Here is an 11,820-nt window from a genome sequence, read left to right on the forward strand (position 1 = left end):
GTACCAGCCCCCCGGGCAGCAGCAGGGGTTAAAGGGCCAGCACAGGGCCCCCCCTGCCGGCTGGATAGAGGCTGCACTGCTGTGACGAAGCGGGACTGTTCTTAATGTTTCCTCTGAATAGCATGGGGGTGCCTCAGTTTCCCCTAGGCAGTTCTTAAGTATCTAGAGGGTGGGGTGAGGGTATATGATCATTGCAGAGCCCTAGAGGGCAGGTGTGTGCAGGGATCTGGACACAGACAATGGCCGACACCCTGTTTCCTGGCCACTGATGGCCTGGGCCCTTCCCCCCTGCAAGGTGAGAGCTAAAGGGTTGGAGAACAAAGGAATCCGGTGACCTCCTGGCCCGGGACAGGGACAAAGCCCAGAGGAGGTGGGACTGGAGAGAGTCAGTTTGGGGCTTCATAGGGAGCTGTTCCAGAGCATCACCCGCCTTCCCCCCCCACCTCCGTCCATCTGTCCCCCCCTTCCCCCCCCAGACCCCTCCGTCCATCCGCCCCTCCCGCCTTCCCTGTCATCTAATAAACTTCTGTTAGACGACAGGAACATGGTCTAACGCAGAACTTGCAGGTGCAGAGAACAGGACCCCTCAGCCTGGTCCATTTTGGGGGGCAGGGAGCCAGACAACCACGTCTGCACTTCACTCCTCGTCCCCAGCCAGCCCCCAACTGAAACTCCCTCCAGCCCCTCCTCCTCTGGGCTTTGTCCCTTTCCCGGGCCAGGAGGGCACCGGATTCCTTTGTTCTCCAACCCTTCAGCTCTCACCTTGCAGGGGACAGAGTGTAACCACCAGTGGCAGCCTCCAGGGGGCGCTAGCATTGGGGTGAGGCTGACGCAGCCAGGGCGCGAGGGGAAGGTTTGCCCTGTGCCCAAGCGCCGGGCTGGGGCCCCGTGAGATTAGTTCACACCAGGGGCCAGCAGCCAGACCTGCCCCTGCAGCCACAGGTTCCACCCTCCCCGCCTCCTCCGGACCCACAGCCCCCGCCAGCCCAGCTCTGGGCCCCCCCCGGCTCTGCCGATGCCCCTTGCTCCCGACCCGCAGCCCCCGCCAGCCCAGCCCTGCCCCCCCCCGGCTCTGCCGGTGCCCCCCGCTCCCGACCCGCAGCCCCCGCCAGCCCAGCTCTGGGCCCCCCCCGGCTCTGCCGGTGCCCCCCGCTCCCGACCCGCAGCCCCCGCCAGCCCAGCTCTGGGCCCCCCCCGGCTCTGCCGGTGCCCCCCGCTCCCGACCTGCAGCCCCCGCCAGCCCAGCCGTGCCCCCCCCCGGCTCTGCCGGTGCCCCCCGCTCCCGACCTGCAGCCCCCGCCAGCCCAGCCCTGCCCCCCCCCCCCGGCTCTGCCGGTGCCCCCCCGCTCCCGACCTGCAGCCCTGGGTTCCCTCCACACCCAGGTCCGCTGCACTCAGAAGACGGAATTGCACAGAGCGGGGCTGGGTCGGGGAAGCGCCACTCGATTCGCACCCATGCCGAGCCACGGTCCTGCCAGACACTGTTTAATGGCCCATCCGGGAACGACAGCCAGCTGCCCAGAGCAGTGCCCCCTGCCCCCAGGCGCGCCCAGGTCCATGGCCCAGCTCGCAGCTGGGGGGCCAGTTAAAGGCAGCGGGAGGGAATTTGCCGGTCTGGCGGCAGAGAGCCGGGACCACGTTTCCGCTTGACCCGTTCTCTTGTCCTGGCCCCCAGCACGGGCAGCCCCCCTCCAGCCCTGCCGGAGCCCCTGCCGCCCCAGGGCCCGCTCCGCCCGAGGCTGGGGCCCCTGCAGCCAGCGCTCAGCCCCCCATCAGCATTTGAGCTGGGGGTCGCGAAGCTGCAGCCACAGCTGCATGGTCTGTGGCGGGCTGCGCCGATGCACCAGGAGCAGCTGCCGGTGCGCGCAGGGGTCGGCCCGGTCTTTCTCGGCGATGTCGAAGGTCTGGAATTCGGGGTGGGCCTCGGCCCGCACCCCCAGCGCCTGGAAGCAGAGCCCGGTGTAGACGTCGTCGATGGGGTAGAAGGCCACGTGCTGAGCCAGCAGGAAGAGGGCCGGGGCCAGGCGGCCCGAGAAGATGTAGCCGCCCCCGCCGGCGTAGGCCGGGTACGGCCCCGCGTAGAAGGACTCGGGGATGAAGTACTTGCTGGAGGCCTGGCGGAAGGGGGAGGCGTTGGCCATGACCTGCCCGGTGTACAGCGTCCGGGCCCGGTGTGTGTCCAGCGCCCCCAGGTAGGCCAGCACCCGCGGCGTGTTGATGAAAACGTCGTCGTCGCCCTTGAGCACGAAGCGGGCGTCGGGGCAGTGCGCCAACGCCCAGCCCAGGAAGAGGAAGTCCTTGAGGGTCAGGTTGAAGAACGTGTCCTCGAAGTCCCACACCAGGACGTCGCCGTAGGCCTGGCTCTCGGCGGCGATGAGGCGCCGCAGGTCGGGCTGGTGCGGGCCGTGGGCCGCGCCCATCAGGAAGATGGTGCGCACCGGCTGCCCCCCGTGCGCCCCCTCCCGGCCCCAGGTCTCCCGCACGGCCTGGCGGGCGGCGAAGTTGCCCGGCACCGACTTGATGGCCAGCAGCAGGAAGGTCCCGTTGCCGGCGCACTTGTGGGGCTGGTTCACCAGCAGCGGGAAGCTGCGGCACCCGGCATGCAGCACGAAACGCCGGTGCTGGTCCGGGTACGAGGCGAAGTCCCTGATGGCGGCCGCCGCGGCCGGCCCGTCCCCGCAGCCCCACGTGCCGTTGGCCGGCCCCCCCTCCAGCGCCCGGAAGAGCCCGCGCAGCTGGCGGTTCCAGTAGGCGTCTGCCTCGGGGACGCTGCGGCGGAGCCGCTGGAGAGAGGCATTGAGACGGAGCAGCAGCCCCGCCGGGTCGTCCCCCAGTGGCTGGGTGAGCGGGAGGGGGCTGGGGTGCCAGGCGGGCTCAGGGGCGGGCAGGTGCTCGGGCTGCTCCAAGCTCCAGTCCATATAGGCCTTGAGGGCCAGCAGCGTCAGCAGGGCCAAGGTCACCGTCAGCAGCTTGGTCCCCTTCATGGTCCTCTGCCATCACGGAGCCTGCGACACAGAGGGGGGTGGTTAATGGATTGTTCTTTATAATAACGGACCATATTGTCAGACACAGAGGTGAACATAATTGGTTGAGGAAGAGTCAACATGGTTTTAGTAACGGGAAATCATGCCTCACCCATCTACTAGAATTCTTTGGGGGATCAACAAGCATGTGGACCAAGGGGATCCAGTGGAGATAATGTACTTAGATTTCCAGAAAGCCTTTGACAAGGTCCCTCACCAAAGGCTCTTAGGCAAAGTGAGCTGCCATGGGATAAGAGGGAAGGTGCTCTCATGGATCGGTAACTGGTTAAAAGAAAGAAAGGGTCAGTTTTCAGAACGGAGAGAGGTAAATAGCGGTGTCCCCCAGGGGTCCATACTGGGACCAGCCCTACGCAACTTATTCATAAACGAAAAAGGGGTAACAGTGAGGTGGCAAAATTTGCAGACGATACTAAATTACTTAAGCTAGTTAAGTCCCAGGCAGGCTGCGAAGAGCTCTAAAAGGAGCTCTCAAAACTGGGGGACTGGGCAACAACATGGCAGATGAAATTCAGCGTTGATAAGTGCAAAGTAATGCACATTGGAAAGCATAATCCCAACTGTACATATACAAGGATGGGGTCTGAATTAGCTGTTACCACTCCAGAGAGATCTTGGAGTCACTGTGGAGAGTTCTCTGAAAACATCCACTCAACAGGCAGCGGCAGCCAAAAAAGCCAACAGGATGCTGGGAATAGTCGAAGAAAGGGACAGATAATGGGACAGAAAATATCACGTTGCCTCTGTATCAATCCATGGGACACCCACAGCTTGAATCCTGCGTGCGGATGTGGTCGTCCCATCTCAAAAAAGATCAATTGGAATTGGAAAAGGTTCAGAAAAGGGCAACAAGAATGACTGGGGGTCTGGAACAGCTGCAGACTAAGGAGCAATTAAGAAGACGGGGACTTGTCAGCCTGGAAAAGAGACGACTCCGGGGGGGGGATATGCTCAAGGTCTATAAAATCATGATGGGTGGGGAGAAAGTAGATAAGGATGTTTTGTTTACTCGTCCTCATAACACAAGAACTAGGGGACACTCAGTGAAATTAATAGGCAGCAGGTTTAAAACAAACCAAAGGAAGTATTTCTTCACACAATGCACAGTCGACCTGTGGAACTCCTTGCCAGAGGAAGTTGTGAAGGCCAAGACTATGGGCAGGGATGGTGTCCGTAGCCTCTGTTTGCCAGAAGCTGGGAATGGACAACACGGGATGGATCACTGGATGATTCCCTGTTCTGTTCATTCCCTCTGGGGCACCTGGCCCTGGCCACTGTCGGAGGACAGGACACTGGGCTAGACGGACCTTTGGTCTGATCCAGCAGGGCCAGTCTTATGTTCTTATGGTATATGAAGGGCCTCAGTTTTCCCATCTGAACAATGGGACCAATGCTGCTGAGCAGTGCTGGAGACGAGCCGGGATTGCTCACCCCGGCGAGAGCCCAGGGAAGGGTTCCAGGCTGGGCTGAGGGCAAGACTCCCACCCCACTAAGGTTCCTGAGGGGGGCTTTCACCGAGCGTCACCCCAGCTCACCTGCACGGCTGGTGGCGGAGAGGCCAAGCGCTCTTAGCCACAGAGACGCACAAGAATGACAAATACACCCAGGCCGAGAGCGAACTGACGAACCCGGGGCTGAGCCCATGCAAAGCTGCCGGGGAAGCGGGACCCCAGGAATAGCCGACGTGGGCACCAGAGAGGAACAAGCCCCAGGCCCGAATGACACACGATCAGGGGCCTAAGAGTGTAACCGGCCCAGACCCCCGGGAAGGTCAGAGCAGCTGCAGGGTGGCCCAGCCCTGTGGGGACGGGCACCTGGTGGCACCCGGGGCTGAGCCGGGCCACTTGCCGCTGACTCGACCACGGTTTAGTGCCAGAGCATCACCGGGAACATTGTCACCCATTGACTTCAGATTAATTGGTTATCAGCAAACTCGTTACCAGTGATTAGTTAGCCACAGGTTGTTATTACCACAGACCTAATGTGCTGGCCCCACGGGCAGATGCTGCCACCTGGCCACACCCGGCGCACTCAGCAACCCACGGGCAGCGCCCATGGGCGGCTTCCAGCATCCTCCAGATCCTGCTTAGAGGACAGGAGCAAGTCCCCGGGCAGCAGTTTGAGTGAGTGGCCATCAGCCCCCCACCCTTCCCATGGAGCCACGAGCTTCCCCGGCCGGAGCCCTGCTCACCTTCTCCTCCCTGGGCTTTTCCTGCCTTCTCAGCGGGCCGGGCAGCCAGCCCCCAGCCTGCCTGGGAGCCGACAGCAGGGCTTCTCGGGGGGAGCGCGCGCGGGCCTGCGGGGGGGTCTGTCTACACAACCGGTGCCACTGACTCTGGCTGGCGGGGGGGCCCAGAGCCTGGACTCCAGCTGCACGGCCCTGGCCCCAGCCGTGCCGTCCCTGTGTGACCAGAGCGCCGGCCGGCTGCCAGCCTGCAGGCCCCTGGCCCAGCACCTGCGTCTCCGCCGGGAGGGGAGGTTTGCGCCACATTGGCCACCCCTTTGCTTTCCCCACGGTGGGCACCTCGGGGCAATTAGCAGCTTCGTCAAGGCGGCCCCGGCCCCTCTCCTCCTGCACCCTCTACCCTGGCTCGTTTCCCCGGCTCTGGTGAGCGATTTGCCTCATGCGAGCGTTTCTTCCGGCTACTCCTGGGACCGACAGAACCACCCCAGAGCTTCCTGGATGATGCGTAACCCCTGGAGGGCTGGCGCATTGCAATGCGACGGTGGCTGGGCTAGGCTGAGATGTGGGGGAGGGCAGAGGGATTCCTCCTGCTATCAGCCCTACGGACCCCCCCCCTGGAGCGACTGGCAGCTCTGATTCCCACTGGAGTCTCCAGGGACCGGGGATGGGTGGGTGTGAACCAGGCTCTGGGCTTTGTTCTGATCCAGCAAACGACTGGACGGGGGCAGACCTTAGGGAAGGACACTGACCAGAGCCTTTGTGGAGGTGGGGGCGGGGGGTCTCTGTTTGGTTTTCTCTCTTGTGTTTTTACCTTACGGATAAAATACGCTTGCTTAGGAGGAACCGGGTGGTCACCAGTGGCTCTGGGGGAGCCGGGAATAATGGCACGGGAAGGGGCCGGGCAGCCCGGGACAGACAGAGACGGGTCTCCATCCCAGCCAGGACCGGCAGCCTGCGGGTGGGAGCCATCGCGGAGAGGAGATGCAGGTGCAATGGCCCTGAACCGGGACAATTCGTTGGCTCCACGGTACCTTGCACGACTCAACACAGGGTTTCCCCCACGCCTGGAGCAGCCATTCCCCTCGCTGGGCTAGCGACGGCCCGAGTCTGGTCTCTGCGAAGAGACGATCCGAGATCGGCAGCCGGCCGCAGCGGCCTGTCTGGGAGCTCCCGGTCAGCGTCACAGCCCCTGGGGGGCTGGGGGTCCCTTGGCCTCATCCCCAGCGAGCCAGGGCCACATCATTGCCCACGTCACAAATCCGGGTGGCTTTGGGATCAGCTTGTTCCCCGGCGGAGCACGGTCAAGCCAAGCCGGTGGGACCTGCCAGGGCAGAGAGAATCGGGTCGGGAGTGCAGGGGGCTACACGTTTTATAGGCATTGGCTCTGGGCTCTCTTTTCTGGCATATGCTGACCGGTGCTGAGCACACAGATGGTGCCAGGGAATGAGAGACCCAGCCTGGGTCAGAGCAACAGTGCGTCCCGCCCAGCGTCCTGTCTGCTGACAGCGGGCAGGGCCAGGTGCCCCCGAGGGGACGAACAGGACAGGGAATCACCAAGTGACCCATCCCCGCTCACCCACTCCCAGCACCTGGCAGACAGAGGACACAACCCCACAGGGTCGCGGGCGCTGCGGAGGCAGGTTCTGGGCTTTGTCCCGGAGTTGGCCTGGTTACAGCTGACCCCCTAAGAACCCACCAACCCCTCGGATGCTCAACACGCCACTTTCTCCCTCCTCCTTTGTCTCACACTCGGAGCAGAAAAGGACCAAACCAAACGGGTTTCCGGTAAAATCTGAACTTGTGCAGCAGCCCAGCCCGGGGCAGACCCTGCCACCCTGCGGGGGGGTTAAGTGGTCTCCTCTCCGCCGAGTCTCCCGCCTCCCTAACCTCCGGGCTGCTTTTCAGGCCGTTGACCAACCCTCCTCTGCACGGGCCTGGGACCGTTCGCTGGAGGCTCCGAGAACTGGCCGCCCGGGGTTTGCTGCTCCCGTCAGAGGCCTCTGGTTTTTGCAGCCTGCGGCAGAGCGCGCAGCTGGCCCGCTGGCCCGGAGGGAGCCGGGTTCTCCCCCCGCCCTGGCCTTCCCCTCTGACCTCCGGCCCGCCGACAGGGACAGAGGCTGCAAGGTTTGCAAGCGCCCAAAGAGGAGCTGGCCGGCTCGCGGGGGTTACGAAGCAGCTAACCCGGGAGCTTTTGAAACTCTCACCTTAGAAAAATCTGACCTGTGCTGTGTGCACCCCAGTGCCCCATCTGTACCATGGGCCTGACGGCCCGTCCGACCTCCCGAGGGGCCGGGCGGGGAAACGGGTCAGCCCTTGTGAGGAGCTCAGGCCACGTCAGGACCACAGGTAGGGTGGGAACCGCCCGACACCCGGCTCGCCCTGCCCTGGGGTTCGGCCCCTTCTTTTCACCAGCGCCCCCCAATCCCCCCTTTTCCAAACGTAACCTTGGCTCAGGGGACTTGGCTGGACTTCTCCTCTCCCGTCCACGACTCCCGCCGCCAGGGACTCCTGTTTTACAGGCTTCCAGAACCTGAATTTAGTCCCCAGCCTTCCTTCTCTCAATCCTCCTGGCTCCGGAAACAAGCTCCTGGCTCCCTGCCCTGGGGCAGGCCTGGGACCAGCCCCTCTCCCCTGGGAAGCCCCAGGCCACACCCAGGGCAGGTGAGAGCTCTGCGGGGGGGCTGGGGCTAGGACATGCAGCAGCTGAGCTGCTGTCTGAAACTGGGGGGAGGAACCCGCCCGCCCCCCCCAAATAGCACCCCTGGGCTGCGGGGCCGGAGTGAGGGGCACTGGGAGAGCAGCCCTGGGGGTGTCAGGGGTCCAGGTCTCAGCACCCCCCAGGAGCAGGGCTAACCCAAGCCGGCCTGCTCAGCTCCGGGGTGGGGGGAATTCAAAGGAAAGCTTTGGGGTGCAGCCGGTGGGGGGGGTAGCTCCCCCCCCTGTCTCTCAAAGCACAACCAGCCACCAGCCCACTCTCCCGAGCCCAGGACAGGACAGGACACATCCCCGGCACCATGCCAGTGCCAGACCTGGGGGCGGGGGGAGGGGTTTATTTCTGCCACCCCAAAGGCCGCCGGGAGCCCAGGGACAGGGGCCAAGGCCTGGCCTCAGTTTCCCTCTGGATTTATTGATGGCGTCTCTCTCCTTCCCAGCCAGGCAGCCCCGGCCCAGGATCCGGCCCGAAAAATCCATCCTGGCTTCCTAGGAAGATGTGTCTGAACTCCCGGCCGGTCTGACCTCGCCCCACCCTGCAATCGCCCACCGGGGCCGGGGGGCTCCGCCCCGAGGAGCTCCAAGCCAGCGTCCTGGGCCACCCCCCGCCCCTTGGCAGATTGCTTCACCCCCGCTCCCCACCCCGCTCTCACCTCCAGGCGATTCGGCTCCTCTTGCTGGTTCTGCGCGACGCTCACCCGCCTCTGAGTCACGTCCTAAACCCGGAGCGTAGAAACCACCCCCTGGCCCCCCTCCGCCGGTGGGAAGGAAAAGGCAAAGCAAAGCACCAGTCCTGAAATACCCGGGCGGCCCTGCCCACGCACAAGGCAGTGGGAAGGGTGGGGCCTTTCAGCCAAGCTCCTGGCACGCTTTCATCTGCCATCAAATATTCATAAAGCTGAATCGGCTCCGGGCTCTGCAGGAAACGCCCCGTCCCCAGCCGGCTCCGCAGAGCGTCCGAAAACCCAGCCCAGGGGGGGCTGGGACTCTGGTGACCAGATGTCCCGATTTTATAGGGACAGGCCCGATCTTTGGGGCTTTGTCTTATATAGACTCCTATTACCCTCCACCCCCGTCCTGATTTTTCACACTTGCTGTCTGGTCACCCTAGCTGGGAGTACGGGGGGCTGACCCCCACCCCCCGGCCTGGTTTCCATCACATCCAGGGTTTGCCGTTTGGTTCTACGGCTCTCAGCCCGCCCCGCCCGGGCAGGTCCGTGGCCATCACCTGCCACCCCTTTGTCTGGACATGTTTCCCCAGCGTTCGCACCGCGTGGGGGTGGGGAGAGATTCAGGTTTGGCCACCCAGGGAGCTGGGAGACTCTCCCCCAGGACGGGGCGGGGCAGCTCCCGGATCCTTCCCCTGGCGCTTGCGGGTTCTTCCCCAGCCTCCATCCGCCTGGTGGCAGGGCCCTCCCGTGTCGAAGCAACGGCCAAGTTCCTGATGGTTTCCTGCCTCCAGCCCCGCTCCCTTCTCGGGGTCAAAACCCAGGCTGGGGCCCTGCCACCCGTCCTACCAAAGGGGAGCAGCAGGACAGAGCCGGCCCTGGCGTTTGGCCCAGCTGGGAGCTTCTAGCACAGGAGGAGGATCATTGCCCTGTGGGGAAACTGAGGCAGGGAGCGAGGGGAGGACTTGCCCAGGACTCGAGCAGAGGATGACAGAGCCCGGGCACGTCCTTGCTGGGATGAAAGGCTGGGGGGGGGCGCAGAATGGGGGAAACCAGCCCCCGGGCTGTGCACATCCGGGGCTCGGAACAACAGCGGAGTTGATCCAGTCGGATGCCGCTGAGCCCCCACCGTAGGGTGACCAGCTGCCCTGATTTTATAGGGACAGTTTTTGGGTCTTTTTCTTATATAGGCTCCTATTACCCCCCACCCCCGTCCTGATTTGTCACATTCGCTGTCTGGGCACCCGCGGCCCACGCTACAAAGCGGCTCCTGCCCCCCGCCAGCGCTGCCCAGCACCCCACGGCCACGTGCAAGCGGCACCCCCCAAGGCAGCCGGTGGGACCGACCCACCCCCAAGGAGCAGGTCCGGGGGATCCTGGGAAGCCAGATCGTGGCGGAGGCCTGGCGACAGCCGCACAGCGGCCTTTGTTTCTCACGGGGCGGCGGTGGAGGGAAACAAGCAGACGCAGCAGCTGTGAGAAAGGGGAAGAGGGGGACGGTTACGTCACGTACAGGGACTTCTCGAGCCGGCCCAGCTGCCCACAGGGACCCCCCAGCCACCGGGGGGATCCAGGCGTTTACAACACTCAAGACGGTTTCCGGCTTGCACAGCTTGGGGTGCAAAAGCTGGTGTCTCAATCCCCCCCCCGTGTCAGCCGGCGCGAGGTTCCCACCGCGGGGAGAATCATGGGGGCGGGCAAACAGCAGCCCAGCCGAGCCAGGCCCGTCGCTCGCACCCCGAGAGACCTTGTGCAGCCAGGCAGACGGCTTAACGCCAGGGCTGGGAGAGCCCGGCTCCTGCCGCAGCGAGCGGCGACACGGCAGCCGTGCCACCGAAGTGTGTTAAGTAGCCTTGAGGGGGGGTGGGGGAAAGGGCTGAGAAATCACAGAGGGCGCAGAGAAAGCGAGTAGGGACGTGTTACTTACCCCTTCGCCTAACACCCCCACCAGGGGTCACCCGGGGAAACGAACAGGTGGCAGGATGAAAGCAAACGGAAGGACTTCACCCGACGCACAGACAACCTGCGGAACTCCTTGCCAGGGGATGTTGTGAAGGAGAACTGGGTTCAAAACGGAATGAGTTCAGCCCCTGGAGGACAGGTCCATGAATGGCTATTAGCCAAGATGGTCAGGGACGCAACCCCATGCTCTGGGTGTCCCTAAACCTCTGACTGCCCCAAGCTGGGACTGGACGGCAGGGGATGGCTCACGCAATAATTGTCCTGTTCTGTTCATTCCCTCTGAAGCAGCCAGCGCCGGCCACGGTCAGAGACAGGACCCCGAGCCAGCAGGACCATGGGTCTGAGCCAGCCTTTCTCCATCCCTTGAGGGCTTCAAATCCAGAGCCTTGGGACCAACACGGCGGAGAAGAGAGACACGCCTCAGCCACACACACGTCCTGCTGGAGGGGCCCCTGGGGGAATGCAGCGACCCGCATGACACAGCGGGTCCAACTGGTTCTACGGTCCGGGGGGGGACAACCTGGCGGCCCATTTCCCCCCGTGGCAGTGAGGCGAGACCGGCTACCCCGGGGCCTCCCGGCCTGGTCACTGCGACACAGCCGACACCCCGCAGGAAAAACGCCCCTTCTTGCTAATGCAGAGAAGCCCAAGCTTCCCCGTCCTGCCCCCAGCAGCCAAACTGAGGCAGGATCAGTCCCAAAATCACCTGCCTCGCCCCGACCTCCTGCCAAGAAAACGAGAGCTCGCTGGCCGGGGGCAGGCTGGGCTTTCACCTCCTCCACCGACACCCGAAATGGAGCAACCAAAATCCCCCAATGCCCTGGGAATCGGGAGCCGGCAGGGAGCTATGAGGCCTCTGGCTGGGGCACCTGGGGGGCAGCGTTCGCTCCCGGCCTGGGTCACGGCCAGGCAGGCACGCGGAGCTGATAACGGGGTTTGAACCATGAACCTGCTGCTAAAAATAAACAGCCCGTCAGCATTTCCACTCTGCCGGAGCCAGCGAGGTCCATTTCTGGCTTTGCTGGTTAGGGCAGGGGGGCTGGGGTAGCAGAACTCCTGGGTTCTATTCCTGGCTTGGGGGAGGGGGAAATGGGGTCTAGTGGTTAGAGCAGGGGGGAAGGGGCGAGGGGCTAGGACTCCTGGGTTCCATCCCCAGCTCCGGGAGGGGAGTGGGGTTAGTGGTTAGAGCAGGGGGGGGCTGGGAGCCAGGACTCCTGGGTTCTGAACTCTACTCTGAACAAATCACTCCTTG

At 63.8% G+C, this 11,820-nt stretch overlaps 1 protein-coding gene across 2 annotated transcripts; it reads right to left on the reverse strand.

The window, feature by feature from the left end:
- Nucleotides 1-1,469: 1,469 nt before the first annotated feature.
- On the reverse strand, nucleotides 1,470-8,625 carry B3GNT8 (UDP-GlcNAc:betaGal beta-1,3-N-acetylglucosaminyltransferase 8). Of its 2 annotated transcripts, none has more exons than XM_073322217.1 (2): nucleotides 8,592-8,625; nucleotides 1,470-3,005 (listed from the first exon to the last, which is right to left on the reverse strand). In XM_073322217.1, the coding sequence occupies exon 2, from the start codon at nucleotides 2,982-2,984 to the stop codon at nucleotides 1,773-1,775; it is 1,212 nt and encodes a 403-aa protein (XP_073178318.1). In that variant the 5' UTR covers nucleotides 2,985-3,005; nucleotides 8,592-8,625; the 3' UTR covers nucleotides 1,470-1,772. The 2 variants fall into 2 exon arrangements, with proteins under 2 accessions (XP_073178318.1, XP_073178319.1); XM_073322218.1 differs by lacking the exon at nucleotides 8,592-8,625 and adding an exon at nucleotides 6,258-8,570.
- Between the last annotated feature and the right edge of the window lie 3,195 nt (nucleotides 8,626-11,820).

Source organism: Lepidochelys kempii, chromosome 23 (assembly GCF_965140265.1).
Source record: "Lepidochelys kempii isolate rLepKem1 chromosome 23, rLepKem1.hap2, whole genome shotgun sequence".
Lineage (NCBI taxonomy): Eukaryota > Metazoa > Chordata > Testudines > Cheloniidae > Lepidochelys > Lepidochelys kempii.